A 17439-nucleotide genomic window follows, 5' to 3' on the forward strand; every position below is an offset into this window, starting at 1 on the left:
GTTTTAGCTTTCCAACTGCTATGCAAACTAACATCCAAACTGTGGGCAGTAAGAGCAAGCATTTGTTTATTTTGTAAGAGGACTACTAGCTGCTAATTGAAAACAAGCATTTTCAATGAGGCAGCTGTTTCAGTACTGTGAATAGACAGATCAGCATCACATTGAAGATCTAATAACCCACTAATGAACCTTAATTTTTGGAGCCCCCTCCCTCACCCATTTCCACATTTCAGTAATTTCAAAGCCATTGCTATGTGCTGCCAGACAGGTATTCAAGTGTGCCCTCTGACATCTTCATAAAAAACAGAAAAATGGTACTTTTTTTTTGAGTTATCAGACTATATTAAAAACCTTGTTACATGTATTTAACAGTTTCTTTTTTTTCTTTTTTTTCCCCTTTTCTTAAATAAATAGCAAAGTGTCACCAAAATGAACGGAATGCCAGCACCATTGCATCAGTAGAAACTTCTATACTAGGATGAATACACAGTCATATTCTGGAATCTTGCATAAAAAGATGCTTTGGAGGAAAAGTGGTGGTTGCTGGTGCATCTTAGGTGGTGAAAGCATCAACCCGTGAACAGTCCATGCAGCAGTACCGTGGCGTGGGGCCTTTGCAAAATCTCACCATCCTGAACCAGGCAGCTGCAGCGGTGGCCTTGGTGAGACTCTGGAAGAGAATAACTCGCAGGACATTGACTTACCACCTGCTATCAAGAGCAATGCAGCCGAAAGTGTAATGCAAGGGGTTGACCATCTCACTCTCCAGGCAGAAGAACACTAGCTTTAAACAAGGGAAAGGAACAACACTAAAATAGGCTAACACTCAGCAGGGCAAGGGCTTGGAGAGTTGAAGCTGACAAATCCTTAGTCCAGAGGGAAGGATGCAACTGTTCACTGCTCCATTGATGGTCACAGAACAAGGCGTCTTCTCTTGATGGGTTTCCCTGGGATGAGCTGTTGCTATTTTTAAGCCTGATCAACAGCCTCTTTTCAAACTGGGACAAAGCTTAACAAGGGCAGTGATGAAGGAAGATCAGCAACACAGAATCATAGAATGGTTTGGGTTGGAAAGGTCCTTAAAGATCATCTAGAACCAATCCCCCTGCCATAGGCAGGGACACCTTCCCCTAGACCAGGTTGGTTACAGCCCTGTCCAGCCTGGCCTTGAACACTGCCAGGGATGGGGAATCCACAGCTTCTGTGGGCAACCTGTGCCAGTGCCTCATCACTCTCATAGGAAAGAGAAACATGCGGCACACCAGACAGATCCCACAATGGCATCTGCTGCCTTTAACTCACTCCACCATGTGCAGGCAGCACTGCCTGTCTGCTGCCTGCCAGAGCAGCCGCCACTCCCCGTGCTGGAGCGCAGTGAGCTAAATCCCACCTCTCTGCTTCTGTTGGCTTAAACCAGACCCTCGTTATTTTAAACAGAGTTTATTGTATTTAATACATTATAAAATTTGAAAAAATTGTAGGAAAGCAGCAGATTCAAACCAGAGCATCTCTACCAAATATTAGTTATTCTGGCCCCCTTTGGAAAAAAACACAAAAGAAAACAAAAAGACAACAAAAATACTCATTCAAAAGAAAAAGTTAACCTTTCACATCTGTGAGGGCAGACAAAAAGTGTGCGACTTCTGTACAAACTACATTTAAAATTTCAGTCGACTAGCTTTCCACTGCAATGGATGGTCATCTCCTGAACACCTGCCCATCCACCTCTTAAAAAGACAGACACAAACTCCCATATGCAAATAAAGTTGAGTCAAGGTGTGTACACATTAAAAAGTGGATGGCTGCTTGGCAATGGAAAATGGGCGAAGAATAGTCTATGCATCCCCCAGTGATAATGGCTTGTACACCGTTAAGTGGGCCCGAGTAAGGCCTAGGACACTTAATGGCCATCACAGCACCAACCTCACCCACCACTTTTTTGTTGTTGCGTTTCCTACCCTTTGACATATACATACATATATATATGTACATACATATATATACATACATATTTTATATATATATGTGTGTGTGTTTTCTTTTATACCTTGAGGTTATTATTACTACTACTATTCCAAATGTTCCCATATGAATTCAGGTGTGGTCTCTATATTTGATATAAATGTGTCTTTTATTCAATTTTTGTTCCAGGACTTGTTTGGAATCCAAACTGCACATGAAACGTCCCCCTTTTCTTTTTATCCTTTCTCTCGTTTTTTTCCTTTTTTTTTTTTTTCCATAAAGAAACATGTCCATTTTAGTCCAGAGGCTCTTGCTTTATTCGAATAACGGAGGGTGCACGAGATGTCCTTCTGAGTTCTCGTCTCAGTACGTATTCACTGAATTGGGAAGAGTCCACCCCACCTCCACACGAGCCAACAATCTCAAACCCTCTTTGCTGTAACCTCTCAAGTACCTGCAAAAAAGGGAAACAAACACTGAGGTATAAGTAAATAAACAGACTATTTGCTGTACTAGGACAATAACTACTCTTTTCAAATGGATTCAGATAGGAAACAAATGAGGTTACACAGATCTGCTAACGGGTTCCCCCAGCTTCATTGTATTGGACTGGTTTCTGCTCACTTTGGCCATTCAGCAATAAGAAATAAAACGAAGAAAAATCTACCTTATGCTTTTACTACAGCAAATGAATCCAGTATTCTTCTGGCCACAGAAACATCCCTGGAAAAAACGCATTCTCTGCTTCACAAAATTTACAATACCAAAGGGCAAATACAGGATTGCACAGCAGATACTGGAGGATGCTGAGCAAACACCTCAACTAAACGGTGACAATACAGATAATAATTGGTCATAATTTCAGAAAGGTTACCATAGTATTTTCTAGAGACTTAAAAACACAACCACAACTATGAAGGTTTGTGGCTACAGTTACCTGTAGTAAAACCTGGAACCTTTTAATTTTAATTACAGGACTAACGAGTTCTGCCTATTCACCTTCTTTCCTCCCTTTTCACTACCCCAGTGCTGCTTCCAGAGAGAAATACAATGGCAAAAGCAAGAAAGGGAGAAAAATAAAATACACAAGGAAAGAAGAGCGAGGCAGAACTCTTGGGGCAGCAGGAGGATGAACCCAACACAGCTCACCCAACAGATGATGGTGCAAAGACCTCAGCTCCCAGCATCAGCTCCAGGCTGCTAAGAGCATGGTCTTCTTCCACACCACTATTATTATTTTTTACATTATCCACGTTCATGCTGGCTTACTGTAACTGCATGGTGGAGGCATTCTTTCCCTTGTTTATACTCTTTGCTACTTTTATCATCAGAGAATCATAGATTGGTTTGGGTTGGAAGGGACCATTTCATTCCACACACAACCCCCCCCCTCCATGGGCAGGGACACCTTCCACTAGACCAGGCTGCTCAAAGCCCTGTCCAGCCTGGGCTTGAACACTGACAGGGATGGGGTAGCTACAGATTCTCTGGGAAACCTGTTCCAGTGCCTCACCACCCTCATCTGTTGTGCTGCCTGGGCTTCCTTTGCCTCATCTTTATCTGTGGTAAAGCTCTTCAGGGTCAGCTGTGATGGCCACCAGCCCCAAGGTGAGAGAGGCTGATGCTCCCGCACCCCACAGGACATGGGACCCTCTGTCCAGTATGACTGGACTTCACTGGGGTTGTGCTTGGAGTGGATGCCTGCAAAATCTTTCCCAGCTATTTTACCGATTAGCGAACTGGCTTGCATGTGTGCTGGGACAGCAAGGGCAAGCAGAATGGCAGAAGGCTGTACAGGATTAGGGTGGGAGGAGAAGAAAGCTGTGGGTCAAAAATACTTAAAACAAGATATGCCACATCTTCACATGTATTCTTCAGGTTGGAAAATGTATTTCCAAAATACCTGAGCATGGCTAATCATACAACAGAGAAATCTCAGAAAGGAGAGGGTGGGAAAAGGGACTCAGAAGTAACCATCAAAGCTTCTGTGCAATTTTTGTTTACCCTGATCTTTAGCTTTTAACAATATAAGCCAAAAGCTCCCTCCTAAATGTCTCAGTGCAAGCCACTGAAAAACAGACTTCCTACCTGAACTGAGTTGAGGTGACAGTATCCGTTCAGTGGAAATCGGATGACGTGCGTTGAGTCGTGATTCCAGCCGGCGTTGACAGAATTACACATCACATCACCGATTTCTGGAAACACTTCTTCTATCAAGGACTTATCGCCACTCAGTGTAATCCTCTCTCCAAGATCTGGGGCAACTCGCACCACCAAGCACTCGCAAGACTTTGAGAAGCGGCCACTCTCCCGGTCCTGTTTCCACCTTTCCATCTCTCCCAGCATAGGCTGAAGCTGGAAATACTTTGCTTCTTCATATAACAAACTGTAGTCCTGAAAGACACATATGTTACTGTGCACAGTTAAGAAAGGCATTGCTAACGTACCCCCTACTGTATATGGTTATCCAGGCTAACACCACTCTAGATCTGGAACCCTTCAGACATAGTTTGTGACTACTGTGCAGGAAGGTAATAATGAATAAAATAAAAAGTAAATAAATAACAGTGCAAGCCAAAAGTGACCATCAGCCACTTGAAGCAGACTGGGTATAGCAGCACTCGCGAGGGGAGAGGGAGGCTGTGTTTGCGCAACTCCTTCTTGTTATGGAATAATCCAGGCAAAAATCCCGCTTTTCCCCATATTTTATCCCCACAATGACGTCATAGAATAATGACATCATTGAACAGATGGAAGAGAATTTAATCAGGATTCAGAAAATTAATCAGTAGGATACATCATGTCTTACAGCAATACTAGCAGGCATTGTAACAGGTATAAGAATGTAAATGAGGGAGCCTGTAATGGTTCTTAGTGTAAAATGATGCAGATATTTGCATAATGGATTGCACATATTACTGCATTTTAAAAATTAAGTATTCTTTAATACCTCCTCATTTTGCCAACAGTATTGTTTACTACATTGACTCCAATGCCAGAGCAGAAAGAACACGTTTCTAAGCACAGCCAGTACAGAAGTAATTTAGAAGTGATGATGTGGAATCTGTCTACTGCCATTTAAAAACAAAACAAAACAAAACAAAAACCTTCATAATAAAATTCTTGCTTTTTTAGTCTTGAGAGCATGAGCCCATTTGAAAAATATTTCTACAGAGAAAAGCAATACATGAGAATTAGGGAAGACAGAGAAACAGAATGACAACACAAGACTACTGCTAACAGTCAATATGGCCCTGAATTTGAGCTAGAAACCAAACACTTGACAAGAATGGGACACCTAAATCATGCTCAAAATACTGTACATATTTAATGTGCAACAAAAAAAGCTGCCTGATCTGTGTATTTCTAAGAAACAAGGTCTGCTGTTCATTTTAAGCACTGATCTTTTGGACCTCTTTGAACAACATGTTGGTTGGGTGAACTTGCCAGGAGTTCCATTTTTAATTTCAGTCCAGCTACAGTGTATTTTTATGTGTCTAAAAGGCTCTTTATATATTTCTTAATATTGCATGGAAGGAGGCTTTTCCTTTATTTCTGATTTCCTTTGGGACAAATGCTGAGAGCAGCACAAAGCCATGCTAAGGCTTCAAAAGGGATATGATGCTTATCAGCTAGTTCCAAACTCCCACATTACTCAGGTAGCTCTACCCTTGTCACGCATGGGAGAAGTAAGCATGCGTCTATAGCAGACGATTCAAAGGTACCTGTGATGTGGGCCTTGAACTCAACCTCACACCTATTATGCCCAAACACTAAAAATCTGTCTCAAATACAAGGGATAAAACACTTCACACCAGTGTGAACTGCTCTAACCCTTCCCCATCACCTCTCCTGTTCAATCTGAGTTGCTGTATTTCCTGCAGTGAACTAATAGCATAGACAGCTACACTGATAAGAATTCATTAAGTAACGATAAAGATCTGTTCTGATGGCAACTGCAGTCTCCAGCGCTGACACCACATATACACCCACATACCTACAAGTGGATAAACACAGAACATCACACAGAGTCTGAAGCTCTACCTCTGTAGACTAATGTCTAAAGTGGTGAACTCCACATATTTAATTTGTTATTAAAAGAAAAAAGCAGGGTCTTTAATAAAGCTTTAATGAAAGTGGAACTGTTTATCCCTGACTTCTCTAAAACTCCAAAATTAAACTTGCTGTATGCCTTCAAGAGTCTGAGGGAGAAAATATTTTATGACTTAATGCTCAAATATTACCATGTGTGCAGTTTATTTTGTCAATACTGTGATTCTCTGAATTTCAGCGTGGGAGTGGAAGCTGGAGCTGCTGCAATCAGAGGGGAAGCATAAAAGCGGATGAGAGGACAAGTAATCAGCAAAGCTCACGAGCAGTCAGTTGCAGATTGTAACATCCTTTCTGTCTTCATAAGCATCCTACAATATTTAACTTCCCCAGGTCAAACATGGCAAGGCTGCTCCATTACATGACAGCCGGGAGGGGGAAATTTACTATTGATGGCACTTTAGGAACCCCATGCTTACTTCTGCCACATACCTGAAATTGAACACCATGCCCTACAAGTTCCCCAGGTCTAGGGCTCTGTTTTGACTACATACCAGATACTTGCTTTATCAAAGTACATGCAAAACACCCAAGCGCTGAAATCTCACCTTGAAATCATCAGGAATGAGGAGTTTGGATGTCCTTAAAAAATTCAAGATATATCTGAACATCTGCCCATCTCTGTCGATGAAATAATGCTGCTTGAGACTGTCGAGGACAATGGGCTCTGTGCCATCGAAAAGCCGGCCGATTCTGGAGAGAAAACAAGAGGAGAGCAGCAGGGTCAGGCTAGGCCTTGCTCAGCAGCCATTCAAATGGCCTGGTGCTGCAAAAACCCCTCACACCAACTGATTACTAAGAAAAGGGATGGTTTCAGAACACAATTTAAGATGCATGGTTTCTAGTGTGGCCTTAAACTTCACTATGGACTATAGTGGTAGGACAAGGGATAAGAGGTTCAAACTTAAACAGGGGAAGTTCAGATATCAGGAAGAAGTTCTTTACTGTGAGGGTGGTGAGGCACTGGAATGGGTTGCCAAAGAAGTGATAAATGCTCCATCCCTGATGGTGTTCAAGGCTGGGCTGGACAGAGCCTTAGGTGAAATGGTTTAGTGTGAGTGTCCCTGCCCATGACAGGGGGATGGAGCTTGATGATCTTAAGGTCCTTTCCAACCCCAACTATTCTACGATTCTAAGTAGCGCATCTGGGGAGGTAGAGAAGAAGCACCTGGGGCAGGAGCCTCTCTCACACCACCCTTGCTGCCCAAATAAACGTACTGTGAGATGACACCCCTTGTTGATTTTGGTACCTCTCTTCATAAACCAAATCAGCAGACTCCAGATGCGCCAACCCCTTGATTGACTCCATTCTTCTTTCCAGGAGACTGCACAGTGAACCTGATTTAGTTTGGAAATTGTACTTGGGAAATAGGGATGGGTTTTTGGTTGTTTTCTTGGGTTTTGTTTGGTTTTAAACCCAGTTCATTTCTTGGATGCCATTTAGGACGATGCCATGGAGGCCAGGCTGGACAGGGCTTTGAGTAACCTGGTCTAGTGAAAGATGTCCCTCCCCATGGGGGGTGGGGGGTGGGGGTTGTGTGAAACTAGATGGTCTTCAAGGCCCCTTCCAACCCAAACCACTCTGTGATTTACTGCAACTAACAGTCAGGCAGGCATTGTGGGAATAAGAAGCTGGGGATACAAAGGTTATAACATTTCAATGCGAGATAACTATTTCACAGTAAAAAATATCTGTTTGTGGCAGGCATCAATTAGAACTCTAAAATAATCAGGAAAAATGCATCAGTTTCTTAGATGCTGAGCACCAGAACCACCGAGCCAGAGAGCTTCTGCTTGCCAAAACTTACAACATCAGCTGCTGGGTACATACATGGTTTCTGGACATGTGCCTCACAAACAAAGCTGTAGTTAGAGCATCAGGAAGGGGTGAAAACTCCTAACAAAACCCTTGCCAGAATAACATGAAGTATACCTTTCTGCACTGCAGTGTTTGCAAAACGCTCCTGAGTCACTGGTGGTTTCCTAATGAAATCAGCAGGAGTGACTGGTAGGTTTGATTCTGTGTGCCTGTTCATACGTCTGTATGTGGAATGTGGAAGTACTTTGTGATTCTTTCCAATGCCAGAACTGTAAACAAAATGGTCTCAAAAATAGCTCGCTTGCAATACATCACACAGACACCCTATGTGAAATACCACTGACGATTTGGGGTGTGATTTTAGAGCCTTGTCACAACCTGTTACATTTTGAAGATACTGTGTTTTCACTATTCTAATGAAAAGATTCATTTGTATGTAGTTTTTGTCCCATATAACCAATCTGTTCTGGGAACCAGCACAGTAAAACCTCTGCAGGTTATTAAACAGCATACAATAGTATCACCAGACGTCGGCATGGAGCTAGGGGACCAGTAGGCATTCTTATTCCCTGATCACACTCAGTTTGTGGTGCAGGTAAAGTACAAATCTGTCTTCTCATGAAAAGGATAGAGTGAGCACAACAGTCATGGCACACTATTTTTGTTTTGAAAGAAGTGAAGAAAAAACCATTCCCTACCACCACCAGAAAAAAAACAAAACACACACAAACACCAAAAACTCAGAGGTGATCAGCCCTCCTTGGCTGCACAAAGCATCCCAGGCAGAGAGAGGCCCCATTCATTAGCCATCAGAAAGGGATCTCCAAGGAAAGGCTCAAGAGGCAAAAAGCAGAAGTGGTTCCCAAAGAGGCGGAGATGGCAGGGCTTGCTGCTGGGTCTTGGGGCTACAGTTGACTACATGCCGTGTTGCACCCACAGCCATACACTCCCCTTTGAAAACAGCACAGGCAACACAAATGGAGTTTGGAGGGATGTCTGTTCCCACAGCAGGGACCTCTAGCAGTACACCCAGTAATAAGTTGTGAACAGAATACAAAACTCATCTATTTATTTTTCCTCACCAGCTCAGAGAGATGAAGACCAAGAAAGAAATAAAACCCCATTAACCACAGCTGACCATTTACAAGTCTGTAAGAAATACCTAAATCAATTCCATTTGCATGAAATCTGTAACATATAAAGAATTACACATATTTTTGCAGACTAATCAAATACAAAGTCTTTATTTTCCAAAGCTGCCCCTTAGAACTAGTTTAGCTTTCTTCCTCCAATTCTTGTTACTGCCTGCCCTGCTGCTCAAAATTTAAGCTGTGAAAGCCCACATAATACAGGCTCCTGTTCACTAAATGGATGAACAACATTTAAGTCTAATATGGATGCACTCAGCATTTGGAATTAATTTTCTCCTATACTCAAGCATGTCATCCTGGAATCTATTGTGGAATTCACACAGAAAACATATATATTTGGCCAAGTCAGTCATTACTGAAATATATAATTGTAATTGGTTTCTGCAGCATTTTCCTAGTTCTAAATTACTACTATAATTACATATTTTAAACCTCTAGGCTTTTTGGTCTTCATTTTATTAATTGTTTAGGAGAAAAACAAGATAGTATCAGAGGATGGAGCCTTCTGACAAAACCATAATGCTGACGAGAGTGCACTGCCATTAAGGGTGCTACCTGGGAACTGAAAGGCTTTGGGTCAGGGCTGGAAGAGTTAACGAAGTGCTGCCTTAGTGGACTACTGCTTCACAGCAGCAGAAAAACCCAAGGAACTGCAAATCCCCAATTCCCTTCCAGCTCCCCTCCCAGGATCACTTTTCAACACACAACTGCACTTTCCCATGTTAAAACAGCTTTGGAAGGGTAGACCCCCCAGCAGAGAGACTTCTGTATGCAAAATTAAAGTCTTCTTCATTTTCAGATGGAAAAATGTGGATTTCATCTTCCTTCACAGAGCCTCCAGGGGAAGATTTGCAATAATATGGGACCCAAACCTGGTGGCATAGTCCTTCTCCTCAGCTGCATTTGCTGCACCCATCAGGAGAGAAGACCTGGCTGTGCCAGGATCTGGGCGAGGACCAACACCTTCACCCTCCAACCTCACCCTGAGCTCTGGGGTTCCTGGAAGCACAGTCGCAAGTGTTCTGCAATGCCTTGCTTGGTGATTTTTCTGTACAATATGACTTGAGCAACCATCCTCCCTGTCACCCACAGCTCCACTGTTTGGTCTCACACTGCCACTATAAATGCTTAAGAGACGTCAGTCCGCTGGCATGAAAAGGGACTGTTAAGTCATGTTTATTATAATTCCACATCCCAGGAAAACCTGAAAGATGTTTTCCCCCCATTTCCTTCTTGATGACATTGGCAAAAGATTGAATGGATTTCCAAACATGAAACTGCTTTGAAGAAGGCTTGCAAAATAGGCTGATAATTATATGCAGAATTGGCCAAATATCAAGGGGAAAGGATAAGAGACTGTAGCCCATTCACAAGAAAATGTACTTCTGAGATATTTAATTAAAACTATCAGGCTGGAATTTTCTGTATATCAGGAAAATTAATGTCCCATGGGTTGAAAGTGCGACCTCCAGTGGGTAATAATTAATGTCTGTGGCTTTAAGTATCACATTCCCCTGTCAGAAATCAAATTCTTCAAGGGTAGAAAATCTAACCAGTGGAAAACTCTGCTTCCATCAGAGAACTTGGTTTTACTGTAAGGACACAAAACAGCTACAGCCACACGCCTGGTTTTAGTGGGGAGGAAACAACTGGACAGTACTTCATGGAAAGAAATGGATCCTTCTCCCCACAAACCAGCACTCCCATAGCAGCATTTCTAGAACAAAAAGCTAGCACGGGAAGATGACAGGATTTCTCAAATTCTTCAGAAACAAGTTCTGTTTGTCAAGCATAAAAATATATAAAATATACTCAGTCCGCAGCAAAGCTGTATACATAGAGTAAGTGCTTATAACCTTGCTGTCTCAGTGTAGAAATATTTACATATATATTATTATACACATAAGGAAAAAGACTTCCCTTTAGTATATTCTGCCTCAGTTGAGGATTTGGGAAAGCAGCAATAATTAGGAACGAGACAGCCAATATTAATTAAACAAGTCAACTATTGCACAACTTAAAACTAAGAAATAGGACAGAGTTCTGCAGATTGTTTTAGTGACTTCTGTGGATGGAGCTAAAATTCTTTCCTTTTGTAATCAAAGGGATACAAGGAACATAGAAAAGATGCAAGCCTTGATGTTTGCAAGCATGCAAAATACTGCATTACTTTCAATAAACTTTCCCTGAGAAAATATAGATTCCTTACTATTGAATATAATCAGTATATTATTTCTCATATTATCATCCTTACTGGAGGACACTTTGAACTCGAACTAACTGATAAACTTGCAATATACTACTTTAACCAGCTCTAAGCTGTCAGCTTCCCCTGTTCTCTGTATCTTTTGCGGAACTACAAAAAGGGAGGAAAACTCCTGGTGTGAAGCCCTTTTAATAATCCAGCAGAAGGAACTGAGCAGCAGGAGAACCCTCAGCGATGTCCTACCACCTACAATCCCACGGTGAGGCTTGGGACTCCACCAAGGTTCAATATTCAGGCAAGGGGCAAAGTACTCATGAAAACACATCTTTCTCCCTCTAATAATGGATCAGATGGCAAAGAAAAAGCATGTTAGTTGAAAACTTACTCATCTGATTGGAGCCACTGTAGGAAAGTGAGTAAGGGTTTGGCCTTTATGGGGATAAGTGCGTGCAAGTTTTATTGTCACATCATTATATTTATGTGACTAATGGGGATGCTTATTTAACAATCTGGGGTGTGTGGAGAGTGAGCTGGAATGGGCTTTTTACTTCTTTTCTTCCTCTGCAATTTTTTAGTCCACATTGTCCTTATTAATTTCTTTTCATTTTCTTTTACTGAGTGCTCAAAGGCAATTTGCATAAGAGCCCATTATAAATTAGATCTGTTTAATGCTATGCTCATCTCATAGCTATTTAATTTTACTTCCTTGTACATCTAAATCATATAATTTTGCACTGCCCCCTAAAAGCTAGTACATCTGAAGACACATCCAGCTCCTGAACCAGGGAGAAATGGTATCCTACTCAAGTGGAGGTTTCTGTTATTTTTTCAGAGGACCACTCTGACAGTAACAACCTGCTCTTTCTTGAACATCTCACATATTTGGATCTACAGTGACTGAATACGTAGCTACCTTTATAACCCTGCATAACAAAAGTTGGCTCATAAACATGATCTAACAGAATACATTTGTAATTTTCAGGAACATATATTATGAAAACCACATTTTAACCAAACACCCTGTTTGAGCAGCATCTCAGTGCTATTGTAATTTGTTCTTATCTCTTCTTCCTTACATTTAATTTAAGGTTTCATGTCCATGAGTCTCAGGAATTCCTTGGCACAGGCAGTTCTTATATCATCAGAAGAGACATGAATACAACTATTATAAAGCAAAGGTAACAGGGGAAAAATGTATTGAAACCTAAATTCTCATTAAACCTTCCATAGAAAGGGTATTTATATAGGAGCCAAAGTGACAGAGCAAGAAGGATGCATGGGAGGAGGTATTAAAATACCAGTTCTCATGAGATTTGAAAGAAAATGTTACAGTGCATTTTAAAGAACAGATAAATCCCAGATACGGAGTAGAAGGATGTCAAACCTTTGTGGAAATATTTGCTACAGATTAAAGAACTGAATCATTTACGTGGAGATCATTTCAAACATCTTAAGATAGTTATTTGAACATGGAAGCTAAAGAGAAGGCAAAAGCAGGCTCAGAGGGCTAATAAAACATTTACAAGAAATGGAGACAGACAAGAAGTGGTGAACAGTTTTTAAGGCAGAGCAAAGCATATGAAGAGCAGATGGGAAGGATCTGAAATGATGAGTGAGGTGGTATCATCAGGGAATGTATCTGAGGGAAAAAAAACCCAAAGCATGGGATTTGCTATAACCTGCCTGATCAGAGGCAGTACTAGCAGCAGAGATGAAAGCAAATCAGACATATTATAAAATGAACCAACAGTCATTGGATCTAACCCACATGGACAAACTGACACATTAACTGGAAAAGAATAAGTTGCACAACACCGTGTAGTCATGTTGCAGGAATGCTACTTATACGAGAGCGAACTACTGCTTTGTACACTGCAGATGAGAGTGGAGATGTGCAACTAAATGACAGCTGAACAAAAGAGGATATATGGGTCACAGGAAACATTGGGATGAATATAAAATATGGATAGCTAAGGCTCCAGAAGTCAGTAGCAACACTAATCTCTGCCTGAAAAGGAAGTTTTCCAAGAAAAATAAAACCTGTATTTTCCCTGCTAAACATGTGGTCTAGTTATCTAGGAGATTCACACCCGAAGTAATAATTACACTACAAAATAGAGCTAATACATGTACTTAACATACTCATTGACAGCCTTTGCAGGGTGCCCAAATGTCCAACAGAAGTAATCTAATAAGAGTGGGCTCTATCACAGCATTTTCCCAGGATGTTCAAACCCTCATCCTCAGATTCAGGACCATCATCCACCCAGACCCAAATGCCACTTGTAGAAACACTGACATTTTAGAAAAGAAAGGAATAAATACCTGGGATGGGATGTGAAGAGCTGGTGACTCAAGCACAGAAAGCAACACGTGTGGGCAGATGGAAACCAGCTCCCACATTGCATGACAGCAGCAACAGTGAGGCCAGGAGAGCGTGATCCCTGGACTGCAGATGATGGGTCAGAGAGTTTCTGTTTACCATATACCTTCTCCCTCTGCTCCAGTACACCGAAGAGATACAGACAGATAAGAGGAAGAGGCTGCAACCCAAATCTGCATCTTTTCATACAAGGCTGGGTAGGTGTTTTAAAAGCAATTTCAATACCATGGCAGCCAAACCTCCTGAACCTTTAGGTTGCATTACAGGCTTAAGATGTGGCTGAGAGGGGTCTGTCCTCTGCTCTCCATCTGCTCCCCCCAAATCACAATCCTCATCCCACAAAATCCATCACTTTTAACAAGTGAGGTTCCTCCATGACAGACACTGAAGGTGCTGACCCTTTCCAAGACGCCGCATCTATCCCTGACTTTCACAGTTTCGCCTGTCTGCAGATACCAAGCACTCCCTTAAGCCCTTTGGCTACCACACAGACCCATCTCCAGAAAAGATGGGTTCTTGCAATCCCAAAATAGGCTGTTCTTTCAGCCAAACCACTATCCACAGAGCAGGACCACAGCTCCTCTCTTCCTCTCAGACCCTAAGATACCTCTCTGACGGTCTGGCTCTCTATTGACCCACCCCACATGCCAAATCAAGGAAACTTGGAGAAGGGGAGGGGGCTGCAGATACCTGTTGCCATCCCTTTCATCACAAGCAGCATTGTGTTACAGCCATTTGTGAGGACATCAGGCAGTGAGCAGCTACACACAACAGCTCACCTGCATGCCCACTGCTTCATAGCCATAGCATTTTATGCTTTACAGCACCATCTCTCCTTGCTCTCTTTTTTCAGGCTCACTCACACACTGGAGGGCAGGCTACAAGCCTTTAAGCCCCACATCTCCTACACTGTTTGGTGTATCTTGCAAATAAGTCCTTAAAAACTTTTTAGTTTTCCAGAGCATATCAAAACCACTTTTCCTAAAATCATTTAAACCAATGAAATGTTAAATCAATTATCCATGCAAATACCTTTTTCCATCTCTGTTTTTGGTAACCAAGTTTTCTTGGCAATGATAACATTTCACAGAAAAATTAACAAATATTCTCTTTGCTTGCCAAGATAATTTTACTAAGCTTGAATCCGATTTCATTGAGGTATGTTATTTGTTTTATCTTGAGGGAAGCTGCCTATTAAGTTAGCAGCAACCGTGTCTTTTTGCTTATGATACGGTTATTACCAAGTTATCAGGAGTACCTTTAAGTTATTAGGGTGCAATGGCAAATTAAGTACTTTGCGTCATAATTAGCTAATAACTTTTGAATTATATTTTAATCACGTTTAAGATGGTCAGGTTTGCTGTGAGTAAAGATAATGCAGGATAGGAGCAGAAGTGGAGTATTTATCGTTCAGTACCAAAAGCTAAACTGGTGAATGCACAACAACCCAAAGGCCATGATAAAATATATATTCAGAACACTGAATGCCTTCACAGGCAGCAATGTTTAAAAAGAAGAGCTTGCATCTCAGGATCAGGTTTAGGCAAAAATACAACAGCTCCAACCCACTCTCCTTTAAGCCTGTCAATTTTTCTCCAAAGAGACATGCTAGCAGTATCCATTTTTAAATCCCTATCAATAAATCTGTAAATGCAGATTCCACAAAGAATACTGTTACAGCAACTCAGAGCTACCAGAGCCATTTCCCTTTCAAAACTCTGAATGTTGAAGAAAACCCCAACCAACCAACAAAAAACTTCTGTCAGAACAGAAGAAATTCTTTGATGTATTCCTCCGTACATTGAGTTTGCCCCTCAGCTTTCATGAATTTCGTTCAAACATTATTAGCTCTCAGTATTCCCTCAAGAAGACTCAGCATCAAAATTCCACATACAAATCACTGGAAATTTGGAAACATCCTGAGATTCTCCATGAAATCCCCTAAAAAAAAATAGCAGCAAAATGAGTTCTGGATCCAAACCCAACAGATATCCCTGTTAAGCAAGTATGTAAGAAGTGCTGCGGTATTGCAAACTGCCCCTTTCCAGGATGTTACCTTGGGAACCAGGCATCACATTTCATATGCCTGGAGCCTGTGCCCTGTAAAAAACAATCACTGCAGTGAAACCGTAACGAATCAAGCTTCCCAACATCTTCACAACCCTGAGTACTTAGCCAGAAATCCAGCCTATGTTGTTTTGTTAACTGCTGCCTCCTCTAAGAGAAAGGACAGCGTGTTTCCATAGACAGGACAAGAATACACTTGCCCTTCTCTTTGCAAGAGTTACACAAACTCCTCCTGCATTGCAGCCCATAAAGACAAGAGACTGTACAACTAACCTCTGCATGCTGTATGGGGAATCCTGTGGGGACTGCTTCTCAAGAGATAAATAGGTCACTTCTACATTAAAGCCTAAGTAAAAGCTTCTCATTAATTAACAAAATTCAGAGAGAGAAAGCACTTCTAACACCTTTACCTCGTAACTATGGTGAGCCCATGTCCCCAGAAAACACCATCCTCCAGAGCCCAGAATGGAATAAAGTATTCCCAAACACCCTTGCTCTTCTGCTCTCAATAAATACCAATGAAAGTCACTTGCAAAGTTCCTAACATCCTTCTCAAGTGCAGTTCATGCAGAGGACAGCAATGTGCTACTGCTACCTTGTGCAGCAGAAGCCTGTAAAACTGATTAACAGGTTTCAACGCTGCTGCTGAACTTGGGCTCTGACTGTCACAAGAGAAATTTGCCAAGGAAAGTGGAAAGCATGTTCAGCCTGTTTTTTTAAAGCCATACAAGAACAGACAAAGGGAAAATATATAAAGAACATTACTAAAGCAGTCAAAACAGGCTGCAGAAGTGATGTCAGATATTAAAGATGGTCCTGCAAATTTCATTTGCAAACCTCTCTCTGCATGAAACACTTTAGACTTGGTCTTTAATGACCTACTGCTTTCTCACAGCACCCTCAACTCAGGATGCAAGCTGGGGATAAGCCAGGGATGTACAGCATAGCAGACTTGCCCATGGGACCTCTGCTTTATCTGTTGGAGGAGCGGGAGAAGGCCTGATGGATGAGGAAGGGGTTGCAGGAAGGGAACACAGGTAAGGCAGATGGGGGCTGCCCTGGATAAATGAACTCTGCCCAAGCATGTACCAGACTTCCTGCACGATGCTACCAGTAACATGGTAGCCACATTTGGTTTTTTTGAGCTCCTCTAAGTGAAGCAAGAAGGTACTAGGTTAAGGAACGCTGCAAGGAAAGCATGCAAGAACGACTCTTCAGAACAGGACACTTAATACACAGAAAATACAGCCCAAGGACATATGCTGCACTGAGGAGGAACAGGAGATGCTGATGACCTGTTTAGTAATTAAGCACCACGTTCCTCTGTGCACAGCAGCAGGCAATCATGTATTGAAAATGGTATTACTAAACATACAGCGTGAAGACAACAAACTAAGGTCGCATGGCTTCTCTAATAACATTCTTTTCCTATAAAGCTGACTAATTGCAATGAGACAAGCTGCAAGGCCATCTACACAATAACACACACTACACTTCTTAAATATTTGTGTTTTGCTTTACTACTTAGCTCACCTGCTCACAGATTCCTCCATCTAGACCAGAAATGGTACTTCCAGGCTAACATCCTCCATTATAATGTATTTGAGAAAGGCAATCCAGATAGCGTGACAGCATGCATAACAGAGGTAACAAAGGCATGATCACAGAATTAAATATGAGAAACACAAGACTGTACACTGCTCTTGTTTTGATTAACTTATATACATTACAATTACGTTGC

General features: G+C 41.7%; 1 protein-coding gene across 8 annotated transcripts in view; it reads right to left on the bottom strand.

Annotated features, from left to right (window-relative positions):
• Positions 1 to 1424: 1424 nt before the first annotated feature.
• Positions 1425 to 17439, bottom strand: part of KCTD1 (potassium channel tetramerization domain containing 1) — a 99187-nt gene continuing 83172 nt past the window's right edge. For all 8 annotated transcript variants that reach the window (XM_061360546.1, XM_061360542.1, XM_061360540.1 and 5 more), the window contains exons 3-5: positions 6621 to 6765; positions 4051 to 4356; positions 1425 to 2416 (exon numbers count right to left, since the gene is read on the bottom strand). In XM_061360546.1, coding sequence (XP_061216530.1) covers positions 2258 to 2416; positions 4051 to 4356; positions 6621 to 6765 — 610 coding nt within the window. In that variant the 3' untranslated portion in view covers positions 1425 to 2257. The remainder of the gene's footprint in view (positions 2417 to 4050; positions 4357 to 6620; positions 6766 to 17439) is intronic.

The sequence above is a fragment of the Neopsephotus bourkii genome, unplaced genomic scaffold (genome assembly GCF_033783945.1).
Source record: "Neopsephotus bourkii isolate Nb327-2 ecotype Australia unplaced genomic scaffold, CSIRO-AGI_Nbou_v1 NB_1027, whole genome shotgun sequence".
Lineage (NCBI taxonomy): Eukaryota > Metazoa > Chordata > Aves > Psittaciformes > Psittacidae > Neopsephotus > Neopsephotus bourkii.